The 22162-nt window shown below is 43.2% G+C and overlaps 1 protein-coding gene across 3 annotated transcripts in view; it reads left to right on the top strand.

The window, feature by feature from the left end:
* The window catches only part of ATXN7 (ataxin 7), a 136507-nt gene that overhangs the window by 81785 nt on the left and 32560 nt on the right, over nucleotides 1-22162 (top strand). For all 3 annotated transcript variants that reach the window (XM_069561771.1, XM_069561770.1, XM_069561769.1), the window contains one exon: nucleotides 5561-5665. In XM_069561771.1, coding sequence (XP_069417872.1) covers nucleotides 5561-5665 — 105 coding nt within the window. The remainder of the gene's footprint in view (nucleotides 1-5560; nucleotides 5666-22162) is intronic.

The raw sequence follows: 22162 nt of genomic DNA, 5'->3' as shown, positions 1-22162 counted from the left end.
AATTTCCAGATGCCAGACATTGCTTCACCATCACACAGCGAGAGCGCACTTCTCAGAATCTGCTAGGCAAGGCATGGGGTCTGCTGTCACACAAAGCTACACAGTCATCCACGTACACGTTGTCTTCAAAGTCCTCCATCAGTGAGTGACAGACTGTGAAGGGGATGTGAGTGTGAGCATAGTTCTTGTTGAATAGTGGGGATTCCAGAAAGAGAGGAAAGCTTTCTTTGCTGCAGGCACAGTTGTGTCCACATAGGAGGACTGCAGAGAACAAGACGGTTCTGAGAAGACCCACACAGCCTTGAGTCTAGAGCAGATTGACTCTGCCTGGAGAGATGTGAGGACTCAGGGTGCAAGGGCCGTGCTTATAGAGAAGTAGGTCAGGGGTCCAATCCCACTTGGCCACTTGGGAGGCAGCAGAGGTGCTCAAGGAGAGGAGTAACTTTATTGCTCTGTAGGTCGGTGACTTTTGTGGCAGAGTGGAGGAGGCTGAAGAGGGTAGAAACTCAGGAACTCCGTCAGCTCTCTACTGGTGTGCAGAGGCTGCGGGCTCTGGCCTTGGGCACCGACAATGGGCGCACATGGAGGAGGCAGCTTCTGGCTGTTTCCGGGAGAACACTGGGAAATGTCTGGGCTTTGGGGCCCAACAGAGCCAGGTTCAGATCTTGACTCTGCCACTTACTGGCTTGTGAAATCTCAGTGTCTGAGTGCCTTAGTTGGCTGAGCAGTATGGTGAGGGTGCATGACTCCTACCTCCCAGGCTGTTGGGGGACATGAGTGAGCACTTCCTGGGGTCTTCTAAGGCCCTTCTACCCTGGGAGGCACCTGGTGCGATAGGTAATGTGATCATCACTGTTTGACATACGAAGAGACTGAAGTTCAGAGAGGTTAGGGAACTTGCCCAAGATCACACTGGATTCAGAGTGTTGGGGAGTGGCCCACACTGTTAGCCACTCTGCTTACAAGGCCTGTGACTGAGAGTGCTTGGGGAGGGGCTGGAGATAGCCCTGTGAAGAGATGACAGCTGAGCTGAGCCCTGATGTGTGAGAATGCACCAGGCATCTTGTGAAGAGCAAGGGCAGTGCCTGGCAGAGAAAAAGGTTTCGAAGGAGAGAATGGAGGTCAGTGTGCCTGGAGCAGAGAGGGCCAGGGGCTGAGGGGACAGAGAGTGGAGAGCGGGGAGGATAAACCTCTGGCCATGCCTTGAGGGTTATGGTAAAGGCTGGGATTTTATTCCATAGGAGTGGCAAGTTTCTTGGGAAATTTTAACAGTAGTCACATCATCTGTTGGAGAGTTTCAGACTCACTCAGGCACCCATGTGGAAGGGATTGTCAACAATGTGGAAGATGGTTTCCACGGTGCACAGGAAAGGTGCTGGGGACAGGCTTTACAGCGGGGCCTAAACAAGGGAGAGAAGTGGCCAGAGGCAGTAGAGTGACCGGACCTGCTGGTGGTCTGAGTGCGATGAGGGAAAGAGGAGTCAGGGGCAATGTTTGGGGTGTAGCTTCCGAAGGTGAGTAGGGTCATTGACACAGAGGGGGATGATCTGGGGGTGGGGGGTGGGGGGTGGGAGACAGGCAGGGTGGGAAGCACTGCTCTCTTGAACGTGCTCGTTTGATCTGTGATGTAGGAAAGGCATCCAGATGGCGGTGTCTGGGAGGCAGTTGGATATGTGAGTCTAGACAGAGCTCAGGAGCCGTCTAGTCTGGGCTAGAGAGAGAAATGTGGGAGTTGTTGGCATGTAGAAGTTTGGGTGCGTGGGAGAGGGGAGACGCATAGAGGACTGCAGCGGTGAAATACTTGGCTGTAGCGTCCATTTGGTCGTTGAGCGCAGTCCTCCAGTGACGGTGGCAGCACCGAAGTAGCTGGTCAGGACTGGCTTTGGTTGGAGGGCCTTCATTCTGCACAGGACTGGGAGGCTCTGCTCACGTGCCCATGGGACTGGACCCAGTCCTTCCTGCTTTGCTGGCCTGGGGTCTCCAAGGCTTGATACATGATGGCCTAGATGTGGGTGCCCGGCCACTCACTAATTGGAAGGTTGGGATGACCTGAATCCTGCGAAAAATTTCGGACCTACACACAATAAAAGCCATTCTTTCAAATTAGGTCAGAGTCCATGAGATCAAGTACGGTTTTAAAACTTTTCATTATATTTCATATAATGATTTAACTGGTATATTTAAAGACTGTTTTGTAAACCTTTTTTTTTTTTTTAACTCAATAGGAACCCATTTTAACTTGATGGGAACTCTTTCTTTTCATAAATGAAGCTTTTTTTCTTCCTTCTTGCATTTGGGCAAGTTCCATATATTAACTTACAGATGGCTGGTTGTGAACTTATACTTTAGAAGTATTCGGAAACTGTCTCTCACAAAAATTATTTCATTTTCTCTGTTACCACAACATTCCACACGCTGTTCCTGTTGCTAAGGCCTCTGGAATGTCTCAGTGCAGAGAAGGGATATAGAAATCCTTTTTTTCCCCCCTGAAGAAGACATTTAAATTATTTTGTATCCCCTAGTTTACATCTAAATATGGATATCTGGAAGAATTTAGAAAGCTAAAATTCAAGTTGTTTTAGATTCAAAATTCAAGTTGCTTTGGGTTCTTCTCACAGCAACTTGGTTTCATAGGGTAGCATGACGTGTACTTCAGTGCACCATCATTCTTTCCACGGGGATTGTGTGAGTGCCCATGCACACACATGCTGGCTTTTTAGGGAGATGTGACGTGCTACTAAGAGATTAAGAACTGCTTTCAGAGATGGTGCAAACCTAAGTTTGAGTCCTGGTTATTCTTTCTTGCTGGGTGACACTAGATGAGTTCTTGTCTCCATCAGTAAAATTAGGCTCCTATTGTAGGATACACCTTATAAAACGTGCTTAGTTCAGAACTTGGCACATAGTAGTCTCTCAGTAAATGCCGTATGATTATCATCGTTATTGTCATCATCAGTTGCAAATAATTGTAAGTTACTGAAGAAATTGAACTTTTTACAGAAGTATAGATTCCTGGTGCTCACAGAGTGACCCCTTACTCACTTAGTTTTATTAGTGTTTCTGAGTCTCACAAAAGGATGGAAGGAGTCAGAACAGAAAAAGAATAGTTTTCTATATAAGCCTCACTGTGGCCAGTCACATTCTTATTATTTGAAAGGATTGATACAGTTTTGTTTGTTTGTTTTTTTTTTTTACAATTGCCTTATTTATAAAGGGGTGGGGGCTAATTCCCAGCAGTGTCTACTTCTCTGGCAAAGTGACATTATCGTATACACATAGCTTGACATAGAGTGCTGTGAGGCACCACACAAACCAGGCACATCGCAGAGGCCCAAGTCTAAACTGAATTCAGTCTCAACTGAAATCACTTACTTTATTTTTTTAATTGCAGGATAATTGCTTTACATTGCTGTGTTGGTTTCTGCCATGCAACAGTGCAAATCAGCCATAATTTTATATATATATATATATATATCCCGTCCCTTTTGGGCTTCCCTTCCACCCCACCCACCCCACCCCACCATCTCATCCCTCTAGGTCATCACAGAGTGCCAGAGTGGGCGAGATCACTTAATTTAATGCTTTAGCTACTGTTTAATTAATAAAACTAATTAAATTTATTTCATTAATGAAACTATTGATTTTATATTTGTAGACATTTCATATTTTTCAGCTGTAAATTATGAATGTTATGTCATTTCTGTAATTCAGCTTTTCCATCTTAATTGTCCTGTATCAGAGTCATTTAACCTAGGGATATATGGAACCTAAGGTAAACTACTAGTCTAATTTTTTTTTTTTTAATGAATTGTCATGTCAAATGGAGCCATGGAAAGTAGCTTATTTCATGTGGATCACTGCATGGATTTACCCTTTCCCCTCTCCCACGTGTACTATTTTTAACTCAGTGTGGGCTTGCTTTTGAGGAAAGTAGCACCTTGTTTGGGTCTTACTTGTCATGAAGCTGTTAAGCTTAGTCACAGAAGTCAGCAATCTGTTAGAACCTTCCTATGTTCTTTTATCAGTTTATGTGGTCAAAGGTGTTCAGCTCTGACAGTCAACTTATTGGAGTTGGCGTCTGGAAAGAATTTCTAGAAATCGTATCCCTCTGGTCTTGAAGGGACCAAATTCAAGCCACTGTTATGAGTCAGAATGAAATCTCAGGTATTGACTTAGACAAAGTAGTTCACCTTTCTATGAATCAGTTTCCTCCTGTCCACTGCAGGGTTATAATGGTATCTGCCTTAGTAATTGCAAAGGTGAAATGAGATCATAGCATGTAGAACGAGTTTGGTGCCACTCCTGCATCCCAGAATCGTGTCGCTCCCTGGTATGTTTCAGATTCAAAGGCTATCTGTGTAGTTCAGTGTAAATAGAAACTGTCTAAGAAAATCTGAGCTATAGCCAGGTGAAGATATTAGATCAGGAATTTGATATTTTAGAGATTGTCATCACTTTACATCACCTCAGGGCATTTTCTGTTTCCTTTAAAACCACCCATTTTACCCAGGGTGGAAAAGGGTGAAATTAAATCTTACAGGAAAGAAAGCAGATGCTAATCAGCTTTTTATATCTTTTTCCTCCCTTTAAACTTGGTATTTGGTCTACTGAAATATTTGCCCAATTGAAATGTGCTAATTATCCATTCATTGCAGATATTCTAAGTAGTGCATCTAGTGTAAAATACCAATTTTGAAATATTTAAAAGAGCTAAGATTCTGAATTTGAAGTGTTTACTCTGTTCCCTTGGTTGTTGCAATTTTTATTAATTGTCCACAGTTAGGATTTTTTGGTTAACCATGTGTTATCAGGTATCAAGTTACTGTACTTTCAACTTACATATATATGCAGGTAGACTAGTTTTATGTTTAATTAAGTTCTCACTATAAAAAAATCCAACTTGTATTTTGCCCTGTTCCAGTAATTGAACTGAGATTAATGTATGCAGTGTTATGCTTGTACTGAAGTTCTTTCTCTCCAGTGGCATCAGTATGTAAACAAAAGGACTGGAGGTTAGTTGTGATCTGAAGAAAAAGTAAGAAAATAGTTTTCTTTGTATTACATATTGCCAAAACCAGCAATTTTCCTCTAAGGGAAACCTCTGCTTCCTTTCTTAACTGTTCCATAGAACTCAGAGACTTGATGGCTGGAATAGAATGCATAGTTAAATAAAACCATTAGATGGTACTGCTTTGTGACTTCCTAGACATTTTCTGTGGTTACAGATTCTTCCTCATAACCCTTATTAGACTTCTCTTGAAGTTGCTTTATTGTGTGAGGGGATTCATGGATCGTATTTTAATACATTGTTCTGTTTGACCTCATACTAATGATTTCTCATGCATTTTATTTTAACCCTTTATAATGGTGTTTCTGTAAGCCTGATTTGATTTCTCTCTTCATAGTCATGGTGCATCACATCAGTTACTTTTAAACTGGAATAACTTTTATCCTGTGTACTTTATCATAAGGCAGCTTTTTTAGGAAATAGCACCATCCCAGATGGTTTCCTATTAATGAGAACCACGTGAGTGAGTGATGCTCTCTGTCTTTATTGCAGACATGCCAATATTTGGTCTCTGTCCAGCCCACGATGATTTCTACTTGGTGGTGTGTAACGACTGTAATCAGGTTGTCAAACCACAGGCATTTCAATCACATTATGGTAAGTGCTTAACCATTTAAAAATCATTAGTAGAGGGTAAAAAGGTAGAGCGGGATTAAGCTGTGACAGCATGGGTGGGGTATGCTACTCCTCCCCTCTGTCAGGAAGTAGGTTTTCTAATTCATTGAATGGGTTAATGCCTATCAGATGTTAGGTGTTTTCTGAATTTTCTTGAAAGGAATGTGCATTTTTCTGATTTTCATTAAAATTAGACAGGGGAAAAATGTATTTCATAAAATCTTTATTGAAATACTGCACCAGTGGAGTAAAATATTTGTTTTCTTCTAGGTCCCATGGTTGTGAATTTAGTGGGTGGTAAAATTATATATAGATACAGAGTATAGAGACATGGCTCTTTTTAAAAGAAATGTGATTTTGAAATGTCCAAGTTCAGTAGTTCTAAATCTATCTGATGTTCTAATTTGTGAATATGGTAGAACTATGCTGTCTTCCCCCATCAAAATGTGCATGTACTTAAAATGAGGTATTGTGACTTCAGGGGTTTCATGAACCTCTGAGCCTTCCCTGGGCTGTGAGACTCCAGGTCTGTTGTTAACTGGGTGTCAATCATGGGAGACTCCAAATAAGGTTGTTTTGCATTGTCATAGTGGTAAAAAAAAAAAATTCTTATCATAAAGTTTTATTTTATACCCAGTTAGAGTCAGTAGCAACTCAGAAGTATTTGAGTGCTCACCTTGTTTCAGGCATGGGGATGTGGTTATCGTTTCTACCTCCATGGGGTTCAAAATCTCGCTAGAGAGAAAGGCAAAACTGGACTTTTTTTTTTTTTTTTTTTTTAATAACTGCAGGTTGTTTCATTGTTGTCCTCACGACTACAAACACAGACTTGAGACAGAGAATGGCAACGGGGTCTTTCTGTAATAGAGCATTCAAGCAAGGCCTCTAAGGCGATGACCCTGGTGACCCGAGCCCTAACTGATGAGAGGGGGTCACCCATGCAGGGATCTGGAATAAAAGTGTGTGACAGAGGGGAGCGCCAGTGTGCAGACCTGCAGGAGGCTCGTAGTTAGTGAGGGAGGTAGAGACACGGGAGTCAGCCTTCTGGGTGGGGCCCTTGTTCATGTACAGGCTTGTAGGAGGAAGCTGCCTGGGGGCACTGCAAGGCTTCTGTAAGGGAGGAGCCCAGGACCGTGTCTCTTGCTAGGGCAGACTGTGGGAGGAGGGTGGAGGCAGGAGAGCAGCTCAGAGGTGAAGAGGACCCCAGAGGAGGGCTACGGGAGCAGCAGGTCCCGAGGCACAGGCCAGCTTGGAACCTGCAGGGCTTTCTCTCGGGCTGGGCTGCTGTTGGTCGAAGTCACACCTTCACGATCACAAATCCCACCATTTTTCCCCAAGGAATCTTTTCTGTAATCATAAAAAGGTCCTTTGAGTTTCTCTTCTTGATGAGGCCCCAGAGTAGGCACCAGAGTGAGCACCAAACCGGGCTTCCCTGGTGGCTCAGAGGTTAAAGCATCTGCCTGGAATGCGGGAGACCTGGGTTTGATCCCTGGGTCGGGAAGATCTCCTGGAGAAGGAAATGGCAACCCACTCCAGTACTCTGGCCTGGAGAATCCCATGGAGGGAGGAGCCTGGTAGGCTACAGTCCATGGGGTTGCAAAGAGTCAGACACGACTGAGCGACTTCACACACTCCCTGCTTAAGAGTCCGAGACAGTTAGCCAGTTGTCGAGTGCTTTGAAGTTATGGGTTTTGAAGCCAGACCAGACTAGATTTACATCTAAACTTGCAAGAACCATAGGTGAGTTGTTCGCCTTGAGCAAGTTTTTCAACCTCAGCTTCTTCTTTATAATGCGGGGACAGTGATAGCAACCTCATTGGTTCCCAGAGAGGATGAAGTGCAGCAATGTGGTGTAGCCCCTTGTGCATACCTGACACTTGACAGGTCTGCGAGAGAGAAGAGGTGCCGCTGTGGGTACAGAAAGATGTGTGTCGAAACTCACACAGCAGTCCAAAGCCTTAAGAATAAGAAGGAGTGCAGATTGCTTCTTGCACTATAACTTGGGGTAGGCTTCTTAAAGGAAATAGCCTTCTTCACATCAGGTTATTCCGAAGAGTAGGATGGTTTGTTTTTCCCATGTGCAACTTGTCCCCGTCAGTTTTTAGGTGTGGAATACATGTCCATTGTGGAAAATGCAGAAAGTATATATTTTTTAAATCACCTACGATCCTCTAAAATGGGGTGTGTTTTGATGGCGATGGACAGGGCTGTCACAGTAGCACAGTTTGTGCACTGCACAGCCATATTTGGTGGTGCCAGGTTGGCCACAGGGCTGATGGGAGCGAACGCGGAGGCAGGAAATTCCAGGCTGTCTGGAATGTACTCCACAGAGTCTCCATTGGCTGGAGCTGATGTACCCCGTGGGGAAGAGCTGTGTGCCAGGGCAAGGCTGGGGCTGTTCAGAGAGATTCAGTGCCATCAGACACCCCGGGCTTGATATGTCAGGGGGAACCTGTTGCAGGGTTTTTAACACCTGAGTGATTTGGCTTAGTGATGCAGTGTGAAAACAACTACTGTTTGCATCAGCCTACTTAAAGGTGTTCCTTCTTCCAGGCCTTCCCTAGTCAGGAGGAGGCCCTCTTGGTCCCCTCTTCCAGAAGCACTTCACTCAGTTACAGCACGTTTCTTGGAGATGATTTTATCTTCCTCTGTCTCTCATAGAATGAATGTCTGTATATTGGGGGTGAGGTAGGGGAGGGGAGTGTGTCTTGAAATCATATTTCTTCTCTTTTTCTCTATCAGTCTGTAGCATACATACCATCTTCTAATAAGATACGTGTTCAGTGACAAAGGAATTGTGCTGACTTCCAAAGTAGAAGAAGGGGTGGTGAGAATGCAAGACTCAGTCCATATTCCAGTGCCTTCTGAAGGCAGGCAGGAAGTGCAGCTGACACATGCCACGGGGTGGGGGCTCTGGTCCCTCTAGTGGCAAGGGGGTCTCTGGTGGAAAGAAGAGGGCCAGGTCTCTACTGGCAAGGGGATCTCTGGTGGAAAGAAGAGGGCCAGGTCTCTAGTGGCAAGAGGGTCTCTGGTGGAAAGAAGAGGGCCAGGTGCGGACAGAGGGATTCAGCTGGGAGATGTAGAAGGCGGTTCCTCTTTGGGGGCCGCAGCCAAGGGAAGGCTGATGGAATAAACAGGAGGTTTGGAGATGGCTAGGTGTATGGGCTTGGGGGCAACTTCACCAAGTGGAGGAAGGCACCATGTGATGTCCCTGGCCTAGTTCGGGAGTGATAGCTCACTCATCTAGAAAAAGAGAGATGGTCGGGGGGCCAGGACCAAGAACCATTCCCAATGTTGCCAGTGTGTCTTCTGTCTTTGCGGTAAGGGGTTTTAGCAGAAAGAAGTATTTGCAACCCATTCTCCTTTGTTGTAATTCCAGAAGGCCTATTGCTACATGTTTATTTTCCAGAGTTAAAAGCAAAACCTGTTTTTGAAATTCAAGAAATTTCTAAGTAGCCATTGCAAGCTGTTTATTACTGTATTGGGAAGAATTTGCACCTGCCAAAAGAGAGATTCTACGGTCTTATCTTCTGATGAACTAGGTGAAGATGTGTGGGCAGTCTTCTGTGAATTCATGTCTTACTGATACTCATCTCTGACTTTTATGAACAAATGAGCAGTTGCTATAAAATTTAGCAGACAGTTCCTTTAAAACCACTGCTGCCTGGCAGTGACGGGGGGGAAGCTACAGTAGCAGCAAGGCTTATCACTCAGTTCATGTTGATAATGTTATTCTGAATTTGTGAGCAGGTTGTTACCCAAAATAGTGAGAGACCTGCAGACATACCTCACTTCTTGCATTTTGATTTATTGTTCTTCACAGAGAGTGTGTCTTTTACAGACTGAAAGTTGGGGGCAACTCTGTTTCAAGCAAACTCCTTGACTCCATTTTTCCAACAGCATCTAGTGGCTTCATGTCTCTGTCACATTTTGTGAATTCTTGAAACATTTCAGACTTTTTCATTGTTACTGTGTTATTGTGATTTTTGATCAGTGATTTTTGTTGCTGCTTCAACTTGCTGAAGTCTCAGATGATGGTTAGCAGTTTTTAGAAACAAAACAAAAGTCGCTCAGTCATGTCCGACTCTTTGCGACCTATGGACTATACAGTCCATGGAATGCTCCAGGCCCAAAAACTGGAGTGGGGAGCTTTTCCCTTCTCCAGGGGACCTTCCCAACCCAGAGATCAAACCCAGGTCTCCCATGTTGCAGGCGGATGCTTTACCTGCTGAGCCACCGGGAAACACAAGAATACTGGAGTGGGTAGCCTATTCCTTCTCCAGTGAATCTTCCCGACCCAGGAAACAAACCAGGGTCTCCTGCATTGCAGGCGGATTCTTTACCAACTGAGCTATGAGGGAAGCTCTTTAGAAACAAAGTTTTATGTTTTTAAATTAAGGTATGTATGTTCTTCCCTGGTAGCTCAGCTGGTAAAGAATCTGTCTGCAATGCAGGAGACCTCTGATTCCTGGGTTGGGAAGATCCCCTGGAGAATGGATAGGCTATCCACTGCAGTATTCTTGGGCTTCCCTGGTGGCTCAGATGGTAAAGAATCCACTCATCTTCCCGACCCAGGAAACAAACCAGGGTCTCCTGCATTGCAGGCAGATTCTTCACCAGCTGAGCTATGAGGGAAGCTCTTTAGAAACAGTTTTATTTTTTTAAATTAAGGTATGTGTGTTCTTCCCTGGTAACTCAGCTGGTAAAGAATCTGTCTGCAATGCAGGAAACCTGGGTTCAATCCCTGGGTTGGGAAGATCCCCTGGAGGGGAGGGCATGGCAACTAGCTCCAGTATTCTTGCCTGGAGAATCCCCATGGACAGAGGAGCCTGGTGGGCTACAGTCCATGGGGTCACAAAGAGTCAGACTGAGCAGCTAAGCACATGTACGTTTTTTAGGGGCTTCCCTGGTGGGAAAACTCAGCAATGGCCACAGGACTGGAAAAGGTCAGTTTTCATTCCAATCCCAAAGAAAGGCAATGCCAAAGAATGCTCAAACTATCGCACAGTTGCACTCATCTCACATGCTAGTAAAGTAATGCTCAAAATTCTCCAAACCAGGCTTCAGTAATACGTGAACCGTGAACTTCCTGATGTTCAAGCTGGTTTTAGAAAAGGCAGAGGAACCAGAGATCAAATTGCCAACATCCGGTGGATCATGGAAAAAGCAAGAGAGTTCCAGAAAAACATCTATTTCTGCTTGATTGACTATGCCAAAGCCTTTGACTGTGTGGATCACAATAAACTGTGGAAAATTCTGAAAGAGATGGCATACCAGACCACCTGACCTGCCTCTTGAGAAATCTGTATGCAGGTCAGGAAGCAACAGTTAGAACTGGACATGGAACAACAGACTGGTTCCAGATAGGAAAAGGAGTACGTCAAGGCTGTATATTGTCACCCTGCTTATTTAACTTATAGACAGAGTACATCATGAGAAACGCTGGGCTGGAAGAAAGGTAAGCTGGAATCAAGGCTGCCGGGAGAAATATCAGTAACCTCAGATATGCAGATGACACCACCCTTATGGCAGAAAGTGAAGAGGAACTCAAAAGCCTCTTGATGAAAGTGAAAGAGGAGTGTGAGAAAGTTGGCTTAAAGCTCAACATTCAGAAAACGAAGATCATGGCATCTGGTCCCAGCACTTCATGGGAAATAGATGGGGAAACAGTGGAAACAGTGTCAGACTTTATTTTAGGGGGCTCCAAAATCATTTCAGATGGTGACTGCAGCCATGAAATTAAAAGACGCTTACTCCTTGGAAGGAAAGTTATGACCAACCTAGATAGCATGTTGAAAAGCAGAGACTACTTTACCAACAAAGGTCCATCTAGTCAAGGCTATGGTTTTTCCTGTGGTCATGTATGGATGTGAGAGTTGGACTATGAAGAAAGCTGAGCGCCGAAGAATTGATGCTTTTGAACTGTGGTGTTGTAGAAGACTCTTGAGAGCCCTTTGGACTGCAAGGAGATCCAACCAGTCCATTCTAAAGGAGATCAGTCCTGGGTATTCTTTGGAAGGACTGATGCTAAAGCTGAAACTCCAGTACTTTGGCCACCTCATGCAAAGAGTTGACTCATTGGAAAAGACTGATGCTGGGAGGGATTGGGGGCAGGAGGAGAAGGGGACGACAGAGGATGAGATGGCTGGATGGCATCACCGACTTGATGGACGTGAGTTTGAGTGAACTCCGGGAGTTGGTAATGGATGGGGAGGCCTGGCGTGCTGCAATTCATGGGGTCGCAAAGAGTCGGACACGACAGAGGAACTAAACTGAACTGGTGGCTCAGATGGTAAAGAGTCTGTGCAATGCAGAAGACCCGGGTTCAATTCCTGGGTCTGGAAGATCCCCTGGAGAAGGAAATGGCAACCTACTCCAGTTCTTTTAAGTCATGATGCTTTTGCACACTTAATAAGCTACAGTATAGCATAAACATAACTTTAAATATTGGGAAACCAAAGGATTCGTGTGACTTGCTCTACTGAGTGTTCAGTATATTGCACTGGTCTGGAGCCACACCCGCAGTGTTGTGTCTGTACTTTTTTGCTAGCCGAGCTGCCATTCACCAGGATTTCTACTGGGTCAATGATGGTGAGGGATTGTAGTGTCATTGTGGCATTTCCATTTTGTAGTCTGATCACTCTTGTCATATAGATGTCTCTCTTGGAAACTGTATAGTAATACCATGCTTTCTAGTTGTTGTTTTAATGTTTTGAAATAGTCCCAGCTGCCTTGTACTTCTCTTTAGTTATTCAGTATTTTTAGGAGTGACATGTTTCTTACTGCCAGTTTCAGATTTTCAACATACAGTTGAATCAGTGGATCCAAAACCTCCTGTGCTTCCAAATCAAAGGGGAGCTGCCTAAGTGGCCCCTTCCTCCTACCCACTGCAGACTGGCGGTCTGGGAGGAGCCAGAGGGGGCACCTAGGATCCTGCATTCCACACGGCTGATTGTGACCCAAGGGATCCTGGCCAGGATGCGTTGTGTTCATAGCCGATCCCCTCCCTCCATGGGGCTGCTACTTTGTATTCCTGTGCTTGGCATAGGGACTGACGCAGATCGGCGCTCAGAGATTTGTTGAGTCTAGCAAGGATGGCATAAGAGGAGGCCCCTGCTTTTTTTAAACTGATTTTAACTTTTTGTATCATGTCCTGGAAATCTTGCAGTGATTGCCTCTGAAACCTTAAGTATGAAAGAGGACTAAGATGGTGACATTCCTGTGGCCAGAAACACCTTTCTTTTGAGATTGTGTTAGCCAGGTTGGGGATCTAAATAGATACTTTGATTAGTGTGTTGGCCCTAAATTGGCTACTGAATAGCATAAACTGTGTATTCCCATTTATATACTTTTACTATGGATCTGAACAGGTAGGGTCAGCTGATGACCTGTGGGGGGCCTCTGGGGTTCTGTGCAGAAAGAGCTTTGCAGGTGATTCTGAGAGGCTGTGTGCTGCACTGCTTTGCACCCTGCTGCTTCTTTTTGAATTTGCTGTCTTAGGCAGACATGGGCTGATCCTACCTAGGTGAAATACATGAGTGATGTTAATTCAGCTCGGACAGGTCGTCTGTTTAGCATCTCTATAATTAATAGAAGCCCTGCTCGAATGTCAGCTGCCAAAGTATTTTGCCTCATATGAGTTAGGCTGACCCACGTTTTCACCTTGTGGTTCAGCCCCAAGTCCGAGCACATGGACTTCGGCCACCTTTTCCCCAGTTGTTCCCTCCTTATGATTTATTTACTTCCATTTAATTTTTTTTTCTTAAAATCAAACCACTTCTATTTAAATCTTTCACAAAGAAAACCTCACTAGAGTCATCAGTGGGAAAACTGATGCCCTTTGCCATAGGTGGTAAGTGTGAAAATAAATCTAGTGAAAAGATTCAGTTCTTTGTTGCTACTCTTGCCAGCACCAGCACTGAGCCCCGAGGCCTGCTGCCTTAGTTAGAGGGAGACTAGCACGTTTTAGGCAAGTGTCATCCACAGAGTGGCATGATGTTATCACAAAAAGTAAAGGAGATTTAGGAAGGGAGTAAGTTTTCACTGGAGATTTAATGTTGTTAATGCTGGAGAGTGATACCTACTCCATGTTTGGGGAAACATCAGTTCAAGCAGTGGGATTTGGTTTCCTCTGCTGTTCAGGGAGCGGTCTCCCGAGGCCAGTCCTAGTCTAGGAAATGCCTTACCTAGGGAGCAGAATTCTCAAATCTCATGTTGATCTGCATAAGGATCCCAGATAAGTACCCTTTGCCATTTATCCATTGATAATACGGGTTGTGCACCTCCCCATTGCTGTAAGTGACATGCGAGTCTGGGCTTGGGGTAAAACATGTGCCCCTCAGACTCTCTTCACAGATGGGGATGTCATAAATCTGGCTTTTTCATGAAAGTGTCTTTCGCCGACACTCCTCTGCAATCTTAGAGCTTTCTCCGCTTGTAGATATTACAAGCTCTGTAAAGTTAACAGCCACATGGATAGCTGGGACTTAATAAATGCACTAAGGTGGTGGATTTTTTTAGGTGCTAGCACAAATTATATTTTTCTAAAAAGTCATTTTCATCAGAAGATGAATAAATAGGAATTACTCAGTTTTTTGAGCTAATTAATTGGATTCAGAGAACATGACTGTGTGAGCAAAACAAATCTTACTATATGACATTCCATGCGCTGTCTCTGGCAAAAATGCCAATCCCATTGTTGACAACAATTTAACATAGTTGTGACCAATGATTGCTCACAGAGCAAAGGTTTTGCTGTTCAATAAAGAACACTTTCTCCCTCTTGTGATCTGATGGAGTTAGGTGTAGAAAGTAACAGATTCAGGAATTTTGAATAAGTTGTTTCATTTGGCTATTAAGTAACTTTGTTTTTAGATAAAGAAAAAAATGTTTCTTTTTTTCTCTTCAGTTGTTTGGGTCTTATTCTACTCTGAAACTTTCAGTGATAACTTAGTCTTTTTAGGATTGATAGTAATTTGAAAGTCCACAGACTCATGATAATTTGTAGTAGGACTTGATTCGCAAAGTGTTTTAGTATTATCTTATTTCCTCTTCTTAGTGACCCACTGAATGGATGTTTTTATTCCCAGTTTACAGATCAAACTCCTAAATTCAATGTCATTCACACAGATAAAATGTCTCAGGCTGAATTTTCTGTCTACTTAACATCTGTTTCTATAAAGAAAGTTGAGTGTCGAAGAATTGATGCTTTTGAACTGTGGTGTTGGAGAGTCCCTTGGACTGCAAGGAGATTGAACCAGTCCATCCTAAAAGAAATCAGTCCTGAATATTCATTGGAAAGACTGACGTTGAAGCTGAAACTCCCAATACTTTGTCCACCTGATGCGAAGAACTGACTCATTTGAAAAGACTGTGATGCTGGGAAAGATTGAAGGCAAGAGGAGAAGGGGACGACAGAGGGTGAGATGGTTGGCTGGCATCTTCGACTCAGTGGACATGGATTTGGGTGGACTCTGGGAGTTGGTGATGGACGGGGAGGCCTGGTGTGCTGCATCCATGGCGCCGCAAAGAGTCAGACACGACTGAGCAGCTGAACTGAACTGAACTGACCATCTGTTTCTTTTGCATATAATAAGGATGTATAGAGTTAAAGGAAAATCTAGAGAAGATGTAATGAATTCCACATGTCACAAAACTGTCATTAATGACAGATGTTGTAGCTCAGGTGGAATTGAAAGTTTGCCTAGACTGACTAGGTCAGCAGTGTAAACCCGTTACCTCAGAGAGAACATTTAATAATTTGAAGACGTAATGGTCATAGGTAGATACTTGATTTAGCATAGTCATTGGATTTCTCTTTGGCTTGTTCCACTTTATTTAACCCTAAATCATAGTAAATATCCAAAGCCAAGCTCCTCCTCTTTTGTTCCAGCCTGTGACATTTTGTAGCTTCTCTGACGAATTGGTTGGCATATTTTTGCAGTCAGTATAAAGACTGAAATTTGTTGCAGAGCCAAAAATACTTCACTCTTTTACTTCAAAGACATATGCTGGGCCTTTCTCCAGCAGTCAAGGTCTGAACCAGGGAAGGGAGCAAACCAGAGCAGGCACATCAAAACGTGAGCAATGTCGGGGTAGATGTTACTTTAATTCTCGAAGGAAATTCCAAGTTGACTGTTTGATTTAAGCTTCTTGTCACTGAAGAGCATGATGTAAAATTAATGCAGTGATTTCAGTTTTTCTCTACCACCAGCCAAACAGTGCAAGTTAAAAATTTCAAGTAACTTCAGTAACATCAGATAAAGGATCACTTTGTCCCTAACTAATATGTTTATCTTTTTTTTTTTTCTTGGTTGTGTAATCAGCTTGTATATTTTGAATGGTATTGTTTATGCCATTTGTAGGAGCTACATTTTAACTTCTAGTTATAAAATGCATTGATTTTTCTTTATACTGAAATCTTTGCCTTTATTAATATCTGTGCCTTTGGGACTTTTTTAAAAAAGCCATAAATTGGCAAGGATGCTGTTCACTCATTTAGCAAATATTTATTGAGTACGTCCTGTCTAGGCATTTCTCTCCAATGAACTAGGAAAGCAGTATCTTTGATTTCATGCAGCTTATAGTCTGTTTAAGGAGGATGGAGTGAGTATGATGAAATCAAGTAAAATAAGATGATTTCAGATAGTGATAAAGGCTTGGGTTAATGTCAGAGAAAAAATGGGGCAAGACACTTTAGGTAAGGCTTAGTCAAAGAAAGCCATTCGGAGGAGCTGATGTGCAAGGTGTGTGATGAAAAAGAGCCAGCTGTGCGGAGATCTGGAGGAGCAGTGTTCCAAACAGAGAAACTGGCAGGTGCAGAGATTCTGCAAGAAAGCCAGAGAGGAGGTGGAAAAAAATGTGCGGGGAGGAGAGGGGGCCAGGTTACAGTTGGAGAAGGGGGTGCTGGGGCCAAATGAAAAGAATCTGGATTGGCCAGTGCAGACTGTGCAGTCACTGGAGGTTCTTGAGTCAGAACTTTGTGGATCATGGGGTTGTTATTTCAATTTGTATATGGGCTTTTTTTTTTTTTTCAATGAAGTATAATGACCTGAACAAAAAGTCATGATGTATTATATGCATTAAATCTTTAGACATTTTCTAAAGATTGTAGAGATAGAAAATAGTTATTGGAGTGATGCAAAACTTTGGAGTCATTTATTCTTTTTGGGTTTTTGTTGCCTTTTTAAAGTGGAACAGTAATTTAGTCATGTAAACCTGGAAACAAAAGGATCCTCTCATTTGGGTAGTAGAAACTTTCTAATTAAAAAGGAAAAACACATGTATTTGAGGGTTTTGTTTTGTTTTTTTCCATTAGTACCATGGTAATGCCCATCATATAAGAAAAACACGAACCAACAACAGAGGACAAATATGCAGCCAGAATAAGTAAATAAATCTCTTCCATCTTACTTTCTAGGGGCACAGGTTGACATAAACACTTAGAACGTTTTTAGACCCTGGACAAAGCAATATTTGGCCGTATGTTTCTTGTTCCCTCACATGCATGAAAAATTAGATTTGTTACAAGTTCACTTTTTTAAACTTAGTGATCTAGCTTATTTTTCCATGTTAATGCACATTGACTTCCTTTTTTTTTTTTTAAAGATTGCCTATTTTTTCACTTCCTGGATGTATTTAACTTAACCTGTCCCCTATTGGTAGACATTTAGATTGTTAGTGCTACATTACCACATGCATTCTTCTTTGAGAATGTGTCAGTATCTCAGTGGATTGATTTTCCACCTGGAGGCTGATCAGAGCTGCCCTCCAGGTTAGTGCTACTCTGATTTAACGAACGTCAGCAGTTCTGATTTGTGTCACCAGAATGAGGCAATGAAAATGTGAGTGTGCAGCACCATAAATCAATCAATAAATTATTAATATTCAGCAGTGCCACTCTTGACTTGTCTGCTACATCTAGAAGTCATTAGGATGGCTGTGCCTCAGATTTTGAAGGGGACATTTCAGGATATAAATCCATATTTTAGTTCTGTTTGCTAAAAGATATTTCTCCCGACAGTCATTGTTTCACAAGGCCATTCTGTGACTAGTGTTGACTAGTTGAGATATGCACACACCTGCTGTATTGGCCCTGTTTAGCTGTGGTCTTATGTCTGACCAGAAGAGGGAGTTTTTTGTTTTCTATCACTTCTGTATGCTGTAGCACCTACTACCTGACTGGGGTAATGCCTCCCATGCAGTGTTCAGGCCCTTACAACTAGTTTGGGACACTAGGCAAAGGTTGAATTCACCTGTTGCCTTCCTCATTGCTTATTGTGTGTATAGAAATTCCAGTATTTAGATTTACTTCTGTGTTTTGCTTTTAAGTCAACAGTTCTCAAATTGAACTTCAAAGAAATCATATAGCTTTTCCTCTTGTCTCTTTGAAAGTTAATGGAAAGAGATCAAGGAAGGTAATTATCTCAATTTAAAATAAGCAGTCAGCCCCTTATCACATATGATGTAGTTCTTGATTTGTACTCTCCTAGGGTAAAAAATAAACTCCAGTATGAACTTTATTTCATTGCTTCTTAGGCTTGATAGTTTTAAAACATTGTTAAAACTCCTGCTATAGAAGATTTGTAGTGAGCTTTAGAAAATTAAGGCATTGTTTCACAAGAGTGGCTAATGGGCCTTTTCCCCAGGTGGTGTTAGTGGTAGTGAATCTGCCTGCCAGTGCAGGAGTCATAAGAGATGAGAGTTTGATCGCTGGGTCGGGAAGATCCCCTGGAGGAGGGCACAGCAACCCACTCCAGTATTCTTGCCTGGAAAATCCCATGCACAGAGGAGCCTGGCAGACTACAGTCCATGGGTTCGCAAAGAGTCAGACATGACTAAAGTGGCTTAGCGTGCACACACTGTGTGGTTCTTACTATGCTTTGTCATGTTGCTGGAATGAATCCGTCTGCATAGCCAAACAAATGAAATGGGTACCATAGTCAGCACATAGTCCTTTGATTTAATACCAGAGTTTCATGCTGTTTAAATTTTTCTTCTGCTTTCTTCACAGTGTATTTTTTATAACAAAAACTTGAGTCGGTTTCTTTATGGATTTTTTGATTTACACCTGAATATATGAGATGCATTCATCTGTCATATATATTTACGTAGATACCCAAGCGTAATAATCTCAAACATGCTATTTTAAGTTCAGCCTTCTTATCTCATTGGCTCTTTCTGCTTCCCTGCCTTCTCCAATCGTACTGGTCCTCTCCACTCTGTAATCCATCTATGTAGCTTGGTACATTCTTCATATGTAACTTAGTGTGCATCCTTCTATATTTTTATCATGCTCATAACTCTTTACAGGTACATATAACCCCATGTTTCATTAGCAGGGGCTACAGGTCATAGTTTCCATCAAAAGATGGATCCTGTTAATAAGCACACTTCTGCTGCTCCTGTATTCAGCAAAACCACATAGAAATGCATCCAGATCCCAGGATAACAAAATCCCCCTTTTTAATGGTTGCTTAAGGTTTTAAGGTGCGGCTGTGTGGTAACGTCCTCAGCCAGGCCCTCGGTGTGTGGACATTCACTTCGTTTCCTGCCTTTTACCTCCAGGAAGAAACCAGCAGGAGCCACCCTGCTAAAGGCTACATGCATTCATTTTGTTTCTATGGGGTAAAAGTCTCAGGAATGGATTCTGGATCAAAAAAGATACTTTTTTGCCTTGTTTATAGCTGTTACTAGATTGTTTTCCCAGAAGTCTGTTAATACTTAGTATCTCTACTAGCCACATAGGCGAGTACTGCCACCAGGAGTAGGTATTTTATTTATTTTTGTAAGCTTCCAGTTTTTTCCTGAAGTCTCTGAGGGTGTTTTACACATTCATTCACAAATGTGGTTACCTGTAATTTGACTTTGAAGTCCATTTCTCAAACAAGGGCCAACGTTTTTACTGCCAGTGTAGCGTGTATCTTCACCGTGTGATATGAGGCAAAAGGTTTTTCAAAAGGAGTGATGGTTTTTCAAGTATTCATCTAGACAACTACAGACGATTTTCCTGGCATTTATGGGAGATTTCTCTTCGCTCTGATGGAATTTATCTTAGGGCAGAAATCTAGTTCTGTTAGGCTGAGATTCCTCTTTGCAAAATGTGTAGACTTGTAGAAGACAATTTCTGTTGAGATCAGTTGTGGGGCCAGTGAAAAACTATTGTCAGTTTTACTTCTGATCTCATTATCCTCCTTGAATTTGGTGTGATTGGTCACCTTTTAACAGTGTTCACTTTGTGTCTCAAATAATGACTGGGCTGAGGTCAGACTGTGGTTCACACAAAGCCTATGTAAATCAGGCCATGAGGTTATACTTTATTTGGCTGCCTTTGAACAATCTGAACAGCTAAAAAGGGACACACACACCCCAAATGTGGCTGAGCCCTGAAGGCGCGTCCACCAAACAGAGCAGACGATGCCAACCAGAGGAAGGCTGTGTGCCATGAGCCCCTAAGGTGAATGATCCCATTTAAGCTCCCATCTCCCACCTCTCCTAATCCGGCGGGAGCACCTAATGAGCGCCGGATAATAACACAGCAGCAGTTTCTTGGTGAAGCTAATCTGATTCTGGACAGCAGGCGTCCCGGCCCACAGCTGAATGAATTGCTTGGTATTTCCAAGTTTGAAAATACTTTCTCCCCCTTTCAAGTGCTCCTTGGCAGCAGGTAAGGAATGTTAAAGCTCCTGTAAGTGCCAATTAAGGCCAATTATAACTCGCCCGGCCTGCTGAGACGCTGAAGTGGAGTGAGTGGAGGCTTGTTGTGCTGCTGTAAACTGGAGAACTGGCTGCCGCCGGTGACAGGAACACAGGATTTCCCAACTGCCGACAGCTCATTTGTTGCCCGGCAGAACACCAAATGACACCGCCGCTGGCTTCTCAGGGTTGGATTTAGGAAATCCCAAGATTTGTCGGGGACCTCACTAATTTTCATCACAGAAACCGCTGTCATTATCTCAGTCTTCCTTTATTTCAGGTGACGTCCGCCATCCAGTTTCTCCTTCCTGATCGTAATAGCCAACATTTATCGAGCATTTCAGAAGTGCTAGGTACCGCATCACATGTCTCACCTTCTTTACTCCTCATCAACGGCCTAGTAGTGCTCCCCAGGGGAGGACACAGACCCCCAGGGCAGAGGCCCCTCGCCCAAGACTACACAACGAAAAGTGCTGAGGCCGCAGCCGGCCAAACCCAAGCCCTTGTAGCCCCTCCCAGCTGCTGCTAGTTTGCTTGTTTGCTGCGAGCAGGCTAATTCACAGAAGAATTTGTGTCAGTTCAGGACTCCCTTTGTGCAACCAGAGTAACGCTGATGAGTGCACACCATCCACACCGTAGCCAGTACCTATAATTTTTGGTCTGTAGGGCATGGATGTTATTCTATTAAAACAGTATTTTAGTCTGTAGTCTTTTTTTAGTCTGTAGTCTGTTTATGTATTTATTTATTTTTTTTTCACAAGAAAGAAGAAATGTGACCATGTCCCCTGAATGAGCCATCATAAGGAAATGTAATATCAATATAAACTTTATTTGTTAAGGGTTTGAAGAAGAGTAATAATGCTTTCCAAGCAGAACAGGGTGGCATTAGGTTAAACATTTTTAATTAGGGCATTAAGAGAGGTGTGTGTTTAAAAGTTCAGTCTGAGCCGTAGATGCTCAGTTTTTGTGTATTTGTGTATATTCTTATTGTGTCAGTTTTTATTTTCTGGCTTGCACTATCATTCATCCCCTTTTTGATGTAGGTCTTTGGAACAAATTTGGATAGTTTCTTCTTTATGTACAAAAATGTAGGTGTATTTAAGAATACTTTGTAGTTCTTAAGAACATTTGTCAGTTCAGTCAGTCCAGTCGCTCAGTCGTGTCCGACTCTTTGCGACCCCATGAATCGCACACGCCAGGCCTCCCTGTCCATCACCAACTCCCGGAGTTCACCCAGACTCACGTCCAGTAGTGTGTAGTATTTAAGAACATTTGCTAAAGTTCACCCTGAAATTTTTCAGGGTTGCAGAAAGACTTTGTTCCCCAAATTGTCTTACTTTGGTTGGTTCTCATAAGAGTTGTTTTCTCCACTAGCACCAGCACCATCTACAAAAGGGAACTTTACAAATGTGAGTGTTTGTGCTGGGAGACCGGCAAGGAGTCTGGTGTCCAGGCTTCGGAGTGCTGTGATGTGGAGCTGAGACTTAGTCTGAGCAGGTCCTCTTCCCTCAGTTCAGTTCTGCCATGGACAACATCAGGGAGACTCCTCAGCTCCCCTTGGCAGGGGGTAGGGGGGCAGTGGGTGCAGTGAATGGTGCTAAGATTGTTGCAGTCAGGTAGTACAGCAGTAGAGTGTTTTTGTTTCATTTTCCTGCTAGCTTAACAAACCCTTCAGTGAATTAACTTAATTGTCTTATTTTCGGATATTAACTTTGGAAGGATTTGCTCATTCTGTGCATCTACTTCCTGCTGATGGCTCTTTCCTAGTGTCCTTCTGATCTCTTT

This window comes from Ovis canadensis, chromosome 19, assembly GCF_042477335.2.
Source record: "Ovis canadensis isolate MfBH-ARS-UI-01 breed Bighorn chromosome 19, ARS-UI_OviCan_v2, whole genome shotgun sequence".
NCBI lineage: Eukaryota > Metazoa > Chordata > Mammalia > Artiodactyla > Bovidae > Ovis > Ovis canadensis.
The sequence above is the reverse complement of the archived record's forward strand: the minus strand, read 5'-3'. Positions and strand labels throughout refer to the sequence as shown.